This window comes from Echeneis naucrates, chromosome 13 (assembly GCF_900963305.1).
Source record: "Echeneis naucrates chromosome 13, fEcheNa1.1, whole genome shotgun sequence".
NCBI lineage: Eukaryota > Metazoa > Chordata > Actinopteri > Carangiformes > Echeneidae > Echeneis > Echeneis naucrates.
In genome coordinates this window covers 23,240,863-23,253,422 of record NC_042523.1, presented here as the reverse complement: position 1 = coordinate 23,253,422, position 12,560 = coordinate 23,240,863, and the positions used below count along the sequence as shown (strand labels likewise).

Below are 12,560 nucleotides of genomic sequence, written 5' to 3'. Positions count from 1 at the left end.
GATAGACGACGCACAGGAGTGCAGATAAAGTGGAAAACAGAGTAAATGTGCAAAATCAGAGTATAAAATGCAAAAACCACGATCCAGTGTTGACAAAATATCACTTAGAAATAAATTAGAGAAACACTGATTTTGTCATGGAGCTTCAGCATCATGACGCAGAGCAGGTGATGGTTTAGCTGGAGCATTCGTGTGTCTCTCTCAGATGTTTTCCAGTCGGTTCCTCATCTCTGTCTCGTCTCTCCGCCTTCTCTTCAGGCCTTCGGCAACGCCAAGACGTTGCGTAACGACAACTCAAGTCGCTTTGGCAAATACATGGACATTCAGTTTGACTTCAAGGTGAGCGCGGCGCCGGCGGCCGGACGTCGTCCACCTCAACTTTTTCTTTTTCTATTTTCGTCTCCTCCCTCCTGAATGTTTTGTGTATCGGTGGTTGCATTAATGGGTTAAAATCAAACCTGCATGATGAATCAACCCTCCTCAGTACCCCAGCCTCACCCTCTCCCCCTCCTCCTCTTCCTCACCCCTTCCTCCCCCTCCCCGGTCTTGGTGCCGTCGGCAGGGCGCCCCTGTGGGAGGACACATCATCAACTACCTGCTGGAGAAGTCCCGCGTGGTCCACCAGAACCACGGCGAGAGGAACTTCCATATTTTCTACCAGCTGATCGAAGGAGGCGAGGAAGACCTGCTGAGGCGGCTCGGCCTGGAGCGGAACCCCCAACAGTACCAGTACCTGGTCAAGGTCAGACCCCGTCTGCGAAGTCCACAGTCCACTAAAGTCACTGAAGTGCAGTGCCTCTCTCTCTCCCAGTGGACGTTCACTTTAATGGGCCTCTCTCTGTCAGACACTCTCAGGATTTTTCCTCAGGGGAGAAATCTGCCTTCAGGCTCCCCCCTCCCCTCAGCAAACACAAAAAAAACACCTTATGAATGTGTGTGTGTGAAAATAGGTGTTTATGTTACATGTAAATGTGTGTTTACTTTTCGCTTTAACAACAGTTTACACTTCACTGATTCTGTTCACGACTTCGTGAAGGAATAAAAAGTGAAACTAGAAGATAAATAAAGAACCTGTTCAAAGAGCTTTGGCTTGTTCACCAGTCTGTGTGTTTTACAGGGTAACTGTCCTAAAGTGAGCTCCATCAACGATCGCAGTGACTGGAAGGTGGTGAGAAAAGCTCTGAGCGTGATCGGCTTCAACGAGGATGACGTGGAGGTAAGGAGCGAGTGTCTGTCAGTCAAAGAGAGCGGAGGCAGCACACGATGGATTTTTCACCTCCTACGTTCACGCTCGGTATTTTCTAGAGACACAAAAGTTGGAAGTTTAGCTCAGGTCGTCTTTAAGAAAAATCACAGCTCCGCAGTGTTTGTTCATGCTGAAGTGAGATATCAGTGTGCCTGAGGGGATCAGTGTGTGTGTGTGTGTGTTATATGATGAGAGCGTGGGAGTCGTCCCACATGTTCACGAGTCTGGGCTCATTTCCAATGATTTTTAGATATCACAGCTTACTCTGAAGAGCAGGTGTGTGTGTGTGTGCGTGCGTGCGTTCAGTTCTCATCAGATCCATGTTCACTCTGAGTTGCTCATGAAGTAAGCTCTTACTGTGCTGCAGCCTTTCATTTCTTCACCTCTGCTCTCTCTTCCGTCCTCCTCTGTCTTTAACCCCCCCCCCCCCCAACTCTGTGTTTTCGGGGTGCAGGAGCTGTTAAACATAATCGCCAGCGTGCTCCACCTGGGAAATGTGCAGTACGGCGGGGAGGAGGGAAACGCCTGCATCACCTCGGACACGCAGATAAAGTACCTGGCCAGGGTAAGTGTCCTGATGAACAACAGTCCTGACCTTTTATAGCTGCGACCTCAGGCAGCCTCTCATCGATGCCATCATCATCCAAGCATCTTCCTGGATTTTATTTTTAAGATCACCGACAATAAAACAGGTGGATGTGAAACAATCTGCCCGTTTCCTCCACCACGTTAAATTATTCCAGTGTTTTTCACCATCCGCTGTTAGAGGGCTGCTGATAAACATGGTCCAAGTTTCCATCGCCAGGTGGACCCGATCCTTTGTGCTCATTGAACACCAAGTATTTCCTTCAATTCAATTCAGTTTAATGACTTTAGGTCTTCTTCTGAGAAGTTCAGAAGTCCTGCAGGATTTTTACACCCAACCCCTCCGATGTCAGATCTGTTTACGTGTTTACTGGATTTTGTTCATTTGTCGCTGTGTTTTGTACTAATGTTGTTGTGCGTCACCAGTTGTTAGGAGTGAATGGAGCCGTGCTGACAGAGGCGCTCACACACAAGAAGATAATTGCCAAGGGAGAGGAGGTAGGTTTGGATACACACCGTCATTGTGCGATAAGTGTTTTGTATACAGAGCTTCTCTCTATGTGTAATGTCTGCTGGAGTGTAATTATATTGTGACTTATGCAACTGCCCTTGCTGACCTCTGTGTGTGTGTGTGTGTGTGTGTGTGTGTGTGTGTGTGTGTGTGTGTGTGTGTGTTCAGCTGATGAGCCCTCTGAACCTTGAGCAGGCGTCGTCAGCTCGCGATGCTTTGTCCAAGGCCGTTTACGGACGCACGTTCACCTGGCTGGTTAACAAGATCAACACTTCACTGACATACAAGGTACACACACACACACACACACACACACACACACTTGCAGAGCATGCTGAGCTGTCCTTTCTATTCTGTTACAGCACAGCGCCACCTTGTGGACATTTTTGTGTCTATAAGTCTACAACAAACTCATCAAATATGAATGAAATCAGCAAAGGAGATAAAATAAATCCTAAAATATTGTGACTGGTTTGTTATTTTAATACATCAAGTTTCACATTAAAGGCCTGATAAATACAGATGTTTCTCTGACAGGAGGACTCCTATAAGAACTTCTCCGTCATCGGCCTCCTGGACATCTACGGCTTCGAGGTCTTCCAGCACAACAGGTCTGCCTATTGATTACTGATCTCCACAGAATTTGATGTGAAGCAGAATATAATTCATATTTATCGTTTTGTATTTAGTCCTCATGTAGTCTGCACTCTGACAGCTAAATTACAGGAGCCTCTCTGTTTCTCTTTCATTTCGTTTTATTTTTGAGCCTTCCTGTTGACTTTTTTGTTGTGTTTTTGGCTTTTTTGTCCATCCTGACTTTTCTTCATCATCTAATCGTTATTGTTTGAATCAGCACTATGATTATTATATTTTATAGAACTGTAGCCTGTGAATTTGATCCCAGAATATTCAGTGACTGATGATGATGATTTTACAGACTGTGATATTGATTAAGCTGTTTTATTTGACGGCACTGAGTTCAAACTTTAGTTTCATCATTCTGAAATTCAAAAACACTCAACAAAGATCAGTTTCTGATGTTCGACAGCACGTTGTGAAATAATATAAGAACCAACAGGTCGACGGTCTTCTTTCTTCTCATTTTTATTTGTGCTGCAGCTTCGAGCAGTTCTGCATCAACTACTGTAACGAGAAACTGCAGCAGCTCTTCATCGAACTCACCCTGAAGTCGGAGCAGGAGGAGTACGAGGCCGAAGGCATCACGGTCAGACATCAGTTTGCCCCTTCTGTCTATTTGTGTTCTTTAAAAACTTTGTGTTGATGTCAGGACAAAAACTGAGACCTTTTAAAACTCCCCGTCATCCTCGGCGGCAGTCGTGAAAATGATCGTTCAGTTTATCCTCCTTATGATTCCTGCAGTCACTAAGTGCTCATATTTTGAGAAGATGCTGCCCGTTAGGAATCACAGCCTTTACCCCGCTGGTTATTGATTTTAGTTTCAATAAATCCTCTTAAGGAGGATCACCCGGAACTGGACGATGTCGCCGTCAGTCGTTCGCACATTTGGACTTATTTGTGTTTATATGACAAACAGCTGTTTGTGCTCGGTCTGATATAAATTCACTGGTCGGAGAGAAAACAGGTTGTGGGAGAGAATTGGATGCACCTCTCAAAGGGCCCATTATCAGCCGACGTCGGGCCTGTGGGCTGAGCTCTGTCATCTCTGTGGACGTTATGTGGCAGTTGCTCTTGATTTGTGTGTTCACACGTTGAGTGGGTGACCAGCGAGTTGTGTATCCACGCCCAGATTCCTGCAATTCCTCAGACGGCTGACTTTACACTAATTTAATAAAACGGTTCTGACTGAAACATCAGCCAGAGAATTTTATTATTATTATCCCATAAATGAACCCGACGGGGGCGAGTTTCTCCCGCTCTCTGTGTAAAACTGTGGTTTTGTCTTTTCAGTGGGAGCCAGTGCAATATTTCAACAACAAGATCATCTGTGACCTGGTGGAGGAGAAGTTCAAGGGCATCATCTCCATTCTGGTGAGGAGACGCTCAGCTGTCTGTCTCCAGGAAGTGACGGCAGCAGTGTCGTAATGAAACACCAGTTCAATATGTCCCCATCCAACCACAGCACGGTCTGCCGTTTACTTTAATTTGTTCTTCATTAAGGACACAACTCAGGGAGGCTCACACAAAAAAAGATGTGCGAAGCCTCCAAACAAATTCAGATTATTTAGCAAAGAGCTCACAAAGTGCTGCCGAAAAATCTCTCAATTCAATTCAATTTATGTGTCCCACAGTGGAAATAAAGAGTAAAATAAAAATGCAATATAAGAAAAGGAAACCGGTGAAAGAAATAAAAAGTAAAAAGTTATGTTAGTGCTAAGATCTCAGTGGTTATCTGAGAACGTTGAATCTGGAATAACTGGATTGAATCTACAAAAAGTCCAGTTACTTCCCATCCTAAGGACAGACGGAGCCTCGGTGAGGTTCTGAAGCTGTCGGCCTAATTCCTGAATTATCCAAAACGAGGAGCTCGTGGAAGTTGTGTGAAATGTCTCTGCTCCGTCTCACAGGACGAGGAGTGTCTGAGACCCGGAGACGCCAGTGACATCACCTTCCTGGAGAAGCTGGAGGACATCGTGGGAGGACACCCGCACTTTGTCACGTTAGTTGGACACGTCGGCTCGATGCCGTTGTCACCTGTGTGTGTGTCCAGCCCGTTAACTCTCCGTTTCCTTGCAGGCACAAACTGGCCGACGCAAAGACCCGGAAGGTGATGGGCCGGGACGAGTTCAGGCTGCAGCATTACGCCGGAGAGGTCAACTACAACGTGAACGGTGAGTGTGCGTTTGTGCCCACAGTGTGTTTTTTTTTTTTTGTTGTTTTTTTTTAAGCTGAATTTTACATCCTCAAAATGAAATGTTCCAGTCAGACCAGATTTTTATTTTAATGAGGCAAAGTTGACAAAATGTAAACAAACAAACAGGTTAAATCAGAAACTGAGATTTTCACTCAGCTTTAAAGGCCAGAAGTCGTACAGATCCAGCTGATGAAAAGCGTTAAAGTTCTTCTTCTCCCCTTCAGGATTCCTGGATAAGAACAACGACCTGCTCTTCAGGAACCTGAAGGAGGTGAGCAGGCAGCAGCAGATCCACTTCACCTGATTTTTAAATGGGAAGTTTTGGATCAAGCTGTTTTCTTATCTGATCAATCTAAAATCTCATGATGATCTCTTGATCAACCCAAAACTGGACGACTGTGACTCCGCCCCCTCTGACATGAACCAAAGGTCACTTCTCTGACTCTGAGTGGTTTTTACAGACAGCATCACTTTCCAGCCTCCCTGTTCTCTTTAGATTTCTTTTTAAATATTTTGCTGGCCATCGTATCCAAAGTACGTTAACAGACTGACTGAGCTCATATCGAGGCTTCGATCCAGAGTCTTCACATCTTTTTTTTTTTTTTTTTTGCTTTTTGATATTTTATCTTATATATTCCATTCTTTTATGAATTTTAAATCATATGTAATTTTACTGTAATGATATTGAATCATATTGTTCGTCTCCATTCTGTAAATCCACCTTATTCAGCTCGTGCATAAAAATAAAGTTATCGTTGTTGTTGATTTACTGAACGGCTGACCTTTGTGTGTCTGCAGGTCATGTGCATGTCAGAGAACAAGATCCTGACACAGTGTTTTGACAGGGAGGAGCTGAGCGACAAGAAACGCCCAGACACAGTGAGTTTGTGTGTCCTCACTCGTTGGACTCTGATGCTTTCCCACAGATAAACAAACAGTGGTGTGTTTGATGGGGATTCTCTGAAGCTGCCCACTCACTGAGGAATGCCCTGACACTTGTATGCCCTTCACACACACACACACACACACACACGCGGGCAGGATTCTGTCACAGGCTGGTTAGAGTGCCCGTCCTCCACACTGCTCCCAGTGTTCAGTGTCTTCTGGACCACCAGTCACACCAGCCGCTCGCCTTAGCTCATCGGCTCCGTCGCTCGGACTCCCAACAGCTCATCTTCTCTGTCGGACGCCGTCTCCTCCTCCTCACCTTATCTTATCTCTTTGGTCTGCCTCCTCCAGGCAGCCACCCAGTTCAAAGCCAGTCTGGCGAAACTCATGGAGATCCTGATGTCCAAGGAGCCGTCGTACGTCCGGTGCATCAAGCCCAATGACTCCAAGCAAGCAGGTACGCGAAAGTCCAGCCTTTTACATTTCTTTTAAATATAATTCAAGATCATGTGGTAATATTGACAGATTTTTAATTTTTCTGTTAAATTTTCACAAAAAAAGAAAATGTCTCGACACGTTTTCCTTCATTAAAAAACAAGCTGCTGCACACAGCTAAAGAGTAAACCCTGCTCCATTTATTTTTCCTTATTCCACCCCGGAGGAACGTCGGGACAGAGGAGCCGGTTATTGGGCAGAGAGATGATTGGTTTTTGTGTTCTTTTTACTTTGTCTTTATCATATTGTAAAATCTAAAGATCAGCAAGTCATTTTGAAAAAATATCCCTTAAAATGAAGTTTTAGATTCAACATGTGGAACACCTCGATCATTTCCCTGAAATGACTCCTGAATCGTGCACTTTCACTAATTCCAACCAAAACAGTTTTCCTGAAGCTGCCTCAGAGGCAGCAGTGTGGTCGTCAGTATATCGGGCCGAGCCTTTGTTTCCCTCCACAGTCGCCCTTTTGTCCGTCTCACACTGTCCTTCTGTCCCTCGTCACTCCTACTCCTGCTGTTTAGCATTTACTGGTTTTCTCTGGTTCATTTTGTCCAACAGGCGTCACAGTTATCGGACTGATTTGACCCCGCTCTCCCTCTGCTCCCCCCCCCCAGGTCGATTTGATGAGGTGCTGATCCGTCACCAGGTCAAATACCTGGGCCTGATGGAGAACCTGAGAGTGAGGAGAGCCGGCTTCGCTTACAGACGACGCTACGAGGTCTTCCTGCAGAGGTGAGGCCACAGTTTACCTCGACTTCCTGTCGAAAAGGAGTGGACCTACACAACAACAACAACACTGTCCTGTGTTTTTAGTACACAACCAGCATCAGCATCTGTTCTGAATGGAGTCAGATTGTGTTTGAATGTTTTGTGGATCCCGGTTTGCAGGATTTAGCTTTAAAAAATAAATAAATAATCAGCTTTTCACAAAGACGCTGAGCTGAACTTTCACTTTAGACTCCTTCGACTAACCCCGGTCTGTGTGTTCAGGTATAAGTCTCTGTGTCCGGACACGTGGCCGAACTGGCAGGGGAAGCTGTCCGAAGGCGTGGCGGTGCTGGTCAAACACCTCGGATACAAACCGGAGGAATACAAGCTGGGCAGGTCAGCACACTCACGCACACACAGAGACATCCTTTCTGCTTTTTACTTGATATAAGATGGTTGTTTTGTTTGTTTTTTCGTGTAGATCCAAAATCTTCATCCGTTTCCCAAAGACGCTGTTTGCCACTGAGGACGCACTGGAGACCAGGAAGCACAGTCTTGGTAAGACTCGTGGTGATGTGGACAGTCTGATTTGTGGACTCTTTTGTCGCAGATTTCAAACGGCCCTTTTCTTTTCTCACCCTGCAGCCACAAAACTGCAGGCGGGATGGAGAGGCTACAGCCAGAAGTCCAAGTACCAGAAACTCAGAACGTCCGGTGAGATGTTCCTGTGTACCTGCAGTAAACACTTAAAAGATGTTCGTCACAACAGTCCAAGAGTTTTCAGTTCTTCGTCCTCCTGTAGAAGATAAAGAGCTCAAAATCTTCTAAATGAATCCCACTTTTGAACTAATCAAAATCACGCTTAAAACGTGTTTTAAACATGTTTTAACAAGCTTTATTTAACTGTTACTGGCTTCTTTTCCACCAAATCTCCCATCAAATAACTCAACCTGCCACTGCAGGACGTCTGCGGAGCCTCCAGGTATTTGCAGTATTTGTTTGTGACTTTTATTGTATTGCAGCCATCGCCATCCAGGCCTGGTGGAGAGGGATCCTGGCCAGGAGGAGGGCCCAGCGCCGGCGTCAGGCTGCTGATACTATCCGCAGGTACGGCATAATGGCACTGACCTGAGGCTGAAAGTCAAACACCTCCATCAGTTTTTTTCTGTGATCTGAGTCCCGACTTCATCTCACCCTCAGATTCATCAAGGGCTTCATCTACCGCCACAAGGAGCGCTGCCCGGAGAACGAGTACTTCCTGGATTACGTTCGCTACTCCTTCCTCATGAAATTGCACAGGAACCTGCCCAAGAACGTCCTGGACAAGAGCTGGCCGACACCTCCGGCTGCTCTCACTGAGGTGGAGACAAAGAACAAATAAACTACAAACTCACTTTAGGATTTCATTTGGTTTAAAAAAAAAAAAAAATCAAATGAATTGAAAATGAAAATTGAGCTACAGTGAAACTTCTGCTGTGTCTTCAGGCTTCGGAGCATTTGCGTAAGCTGTGCATGCAGAACATGGTGTGGAGCTACTGCAAGAAGATCAGTCCCGAGTGGAAACACCAGGTGAATAAACCTAACGCTCTCTCTCATAAAGCCACTTCCTGCTTCCTTCGTCCGCCTCACTGGCTTCATGTCTGTGTGAACAGATGGAGCAGAAGATGATCGCCAGTGAGATCTTCAAGGACAAGAAGGACAACTACCCTCAGAGCGTGCCCAAGCTGTTTGTCAGCACGAGACTCAGTAAGTGTTTTTTTTTTTTTTTTTTGTGCCCCAACGGAGACGTCACAGCTTCTGAAAAAGGGTTTTAACTGCACATTTCCTCTTCTCAGACGGCGAGGACATCAACCCCAAGGTGCTGCAGACTCTGGGCAGCGAGAAGATGAAGGTGAGTGAATGAATGAGCTCAAGTAGATGGTTCAGATCCAGAAGTCTCTGAGGGAGCATCAATAATTTCATTGAGGGGGGTTATCTTCTTTTTAGCTTTGGACCGAAGACCATTAAAAGCTCATTCTCTTGTTCTTAGTACGCAGTGCCAGTCACCAAGTACGACAGGAAGGGCTACAAAGCTCGGCAGCGCCAGCTGCTTCTCACCGGGAACAGCGCCGTTATTGTGGAGGAGGCCAAACTGAAGCAGCGCATCGAATATGGAGTTCTAAAAGGTCAGAGGTCATCATTTGCGTAGCGTATGTAAATATATTTTGGTTGGGGTTGTGTTGAACCTCGAACTGTCCTTCCCCTGCAGGGATCTCAGTCAGCTCTCTGAGCGACGGCGTGTTTGTTCTGCACGTGCCCAACGACGACAACAAACAGAAGGTGAGGCCTCCCAGACTCGCCGGCCGTGAATTTGGCCGTCGCTTTGAAAGAGCGTGTTTGAGTTTTCAACATCTGTGCGTCTGTTTCCCATCAGGGAGACGTAGTTCTGCAGAGCGACCACGTGATCGAGACCTTAACCAAGATCGCAATCTGTGCCGACAAAATCAACAGCATCAACATCAACCAGGGCAGGTGAGCGGCACAACGCAAACATCTGCACGTCTGTGTTGTTGCCTAAAAGCAGCAGCAGGACTCTGACGGTTCCTCCGCTGTCTCCACAGTATAAAGTTTACAGTGGCTCAGGGGAAAGAGGGAATCATAGACTTCACACCCGGATCAGAACTACTGGTGGCCAAGGCTAAGAACGGACATCTGTCTGTGGTGAGTGACTCATCCTCACATTTAGGATTTCACGCTTTCACACTCACATAAACTTTTCCTGTAAGCATTAAATATTCATCACCAAGTGAAAGTTCAGATAAAACGTCAGATTTAGTCAAATTAGTGAGCTTATGACAGAAACATTTGAAAACCAGTGAAAAAACTGCGTAAATCAAACATTGCACTGATGTGCGACAGCTCAAAGCAGGAAAATCATTCAAGAGGCTGCATTAATTCTGCTTTTTGGAGACCAGAGCGGCTTCGTTTCCTATTAAAAATAACTGAATAAAACTCATTAAGCTCAACATCAGCTGTGCGGCATTAGACAGACTCTTGTCGTCAGTGTGACTTCTGTCTGAAGGTGAAATGTCGCTCTGTTGACCTCTGACCTCTTTCTCCTCTGGATTTCTTCCAGACGGCTCCCAGACTGAATTCGAGATGATGGCCACTCTGACATACACACACACACACACACACACACACACACCAGGAAGTACTCCTGACCTCTCCCTTCCTCCAATCACACGACTGCAGAACCCGCTCTGCCTAAGCCAATCAGATGCCAGCTGTCACTCCATAGGTGGCGTGTGCTTCCAATTAAAAAAAAAAAAAAAAAAAAAAAATCCAGTAAAACTAATTGATATATTTATGTTTATATATTATATTTTTGGGATTAATACCGTTGCTGTTTGAAGAGACTGATTTTATATTCGAGGCCAAGGAATAACAAATATTTCGGTGCATTTTTCTTGCACCTTGTGCGTTTATTGTGCTTTATTTTGGAACATGACCAACAAAATTATAAGGGATGCAACAGAATTAGAGGCGACTGTGAGAAGACTGTGCGAGTTGGTTGTTGCCTCCTTTTTTCCCGTGTTCACTTTTTCTGTCTGACTAAAAGACTTGATTGTCTTGCTGACCTTTTTTTTTTTTTTTTTTTCTCCTAACTGGGGCGAATGGCTCGTTATTGAAGCACGAAGGTGTTTAGATCAGGGCTGACAGCATGTAGGAAAACTGTAGAAAGGGACGGGGACGAGGAATAACTTTTCAAAGGGTGACGCTTTGGCACAGCAGTGTTAAGACTGGCTCTCTAAATCGAAAAATAAATACTACTGAATTTAATTCCAAAGCCTGCATTTGTACAGTAGTTGGGTTAGAAGAAAGTTGGTTGCGAAATAATCCAAGTAAAAAGAAAAATAACATTAAAAATGAGCAAAGTAAGTGAGAGAGCGTGCGAGGAAAAGGGCGAGAGAAAGGCGAGAAGGAAGATGGAAGAAGGACGCCGTCGTTGCCCCCCCCCCCGGATTAATTCAGTCCTCTCTGAGCTGCATATTGACTTCTGGAAGCCATGACACTCACACGAATGAGTCGAGTCCAGTGTAAATAGAAACCCGTCAGTCCCCAACGACATCACAACGTGCTCCGACTCGGTCGAAAGCCCCGCCATCTTCGATTCCTCCCATCTCCGCCTGCCTGCTTTCTGTTTTACAGACTAGCTTTTGTCACAGCTCAGTTCTCAAAAAGCCATTATTTCTAGTTGTTATAGGAAAACACTCGCCATTTTTTTACAACATTAGACAGAACTGAACTATAATGTGAGATTAAACTCACAGTTTGATGCCATATTAAATCTGCTTGGAACGTCCGAATGCAGCAACTTTTTGCTGTTCGCTGAGATAAATGTGAACTTTTGTGAAATGACTAGTTTTACGTTCATCTGACTTTCTTGCTGTACCCTAAATGAGAAGTGTCTGTGTGCTAAATGTGAAGCTAACAGTCAGGGGAAGGCTAGAAATTAGCATTGAGGAAAACTGCTAGCTCAGTTCTTTAATGAAAAGAAGAAAAAAGTCACAAATTAGATTTTTCTACACAATTAGCAAATAAAGCTGTCATGCTTGATTTAAAAACGTGTTAAATCGTGGACTTCGGAGGAGCTGGTAAACAGATTTTATTACTTTTTGATTAAGCTTTTTCCTTTTTCTAGTCTTAATGCTAACGCTAGCTAACCAGCTCGGCCAAAAGGTGCAGAGGAACCTTTCCTGAAATGTCAAACTATTCTTTTAAAAGCCAAAAAAAATTACATTGCATGCCGACAAAAATGGAGAAAAGGAAGTCTAAAGAACATCCAAAGTGTCACATTTAAAGCACAACAGCAAAATATTTATCCAGTTAATTCAAGTTAAAAGCCACCTTTCTGTCTTGTCCTATCTCTGACCTTTGACCCCCAACTCTTCCTCAAGCCAAGTGAGACCAAAGACGACGGTAACAAAGTTGAGTTCTTGAAAACTTTTGAGAGGCGCTCCGAAATGTTTCTGAGATCTCTCTATAAATATATATAGATATATATTTCTTTCTTTGGGTGGCGAGGCGGGTGCAATATGCCGAGACAGGACTGTGCTTACTGCACTTACACTATTTTAGCCAAAGATTGATTTATACTGATTCTGTGTATGATTTCTATGATATTATTATAAATGTTCTGGGGATTGTTTTTTTTTTTTTCAGGAGGGAGATGTATTTGTACAGTTTGTGTTTTGTGTCGATATAAATGAGAGATTCAAGCCAAGTGAGGTTTGGAGATGTGAAACATTT

The 12,560-nt window shown here is 44.7% G+C and overlaps 1 protein-coding gene across 3 annotated transcripts in view; it reads left to right on the top strand.

The window, feature by feature from the left end:
- The window catches only part of LOC115053126 (unconventional myosin-Ic), a 63,261-nt gene that overhangs the window by 28,225 nt on the left and 22,476 nt on the right, over positions 1–12,560 (top strand). The window contains exons 5-32 of one of the 3 annotated variants that reach the window (XM_029517691.1): positions 259–339; positions 563–742; positions 1,118–1,216; positions 1,701–1,811; positions 2,258–2,329; positions 2,511–2,630; positions 2,880–2,953; positions 3,462–3,567; positions 4,272–4,352; positions 4,889–4,980; positions 5,058–5,152; positions 5,400–5,446; positions 5,974–6,054; positions 6,415–6,520; positions 7,175–7,292; positions 7,551–7,664; positions 7,750–7,826; positions 7,914–7,982; positions 8,291–8,375; positions 8,469–8,628; positions 8,754–8,837; positions 8,921–9,014; positions 9,104–9,159; positions 9,298–9,433; positions 9,517–9,587; positions 9,682–9,779; positions 9,869–9,968; positions 10,384–10,454. In XM_029517691.1, the coding sequence (XP_029373551.1) occupies positions 259–339; positions 563–742; positions 1,118–1,216; positions 1,701–1,811; positions 2,258–2,329; positions 2,511–2,630; positions 2,880–2,953; positions 3,462–3,567; positions 4,272–4,352; positions 4,889–4,980; positions 5,058–5,152; positions 5,400–5,446; positions 5,974–6,054; positions 6,415–6,520; positions 7,175–7,292; positions 7,551–7,664; positions 7,750–7,826; positions 7,914–7,982; positions 8,291–8,375; positions 8,469–8,628; positions 8,754–8,837; positions 8,921–9,014; positions 9,104–9,159; positions 9,298–9,433; positions 9,517–9,587; positions 9,682–9,779; positions 9,869–9,968; positions 10,384–10,410 (2,634 nt within the window). In that variant the 3' untranslated portion in view covers positions 10,411–10,454. Of the gene's footprint in view, positions 1–258; positions 340–562; positions 743–1,117; positions 1,217–1,700; positions 1,812–2,257; positions 2,330–2,510; positions 2,631–2,879; positions 2,954–3,461; positions 3,568–4,271; positions 4,353–4,888; positions 4,981–5,057; positions 5,153–5,399; positions 5,447–5,973; positions 6,055–6,414; positions 6,521–7,174; positions 7,293–7,550; positions 7,665–7,749; positions 7,827–7,913; positions 7,983–8,290; positions 8,376–8,468; positions 8,629–8,753; positions 8,838–8,920; positions 9,015–9,103; positions 9,160–9,297; positions 9,434–9,516; positions 9,588–9,681; positions 9,780–9,868; positions 9,969–10,383; positions 10,637–12,560 lie in introns of those variants that run through there. The other 2 variants (XM_029517693.1, XM_029517692.1) reach the window with 2 other exon arrangements.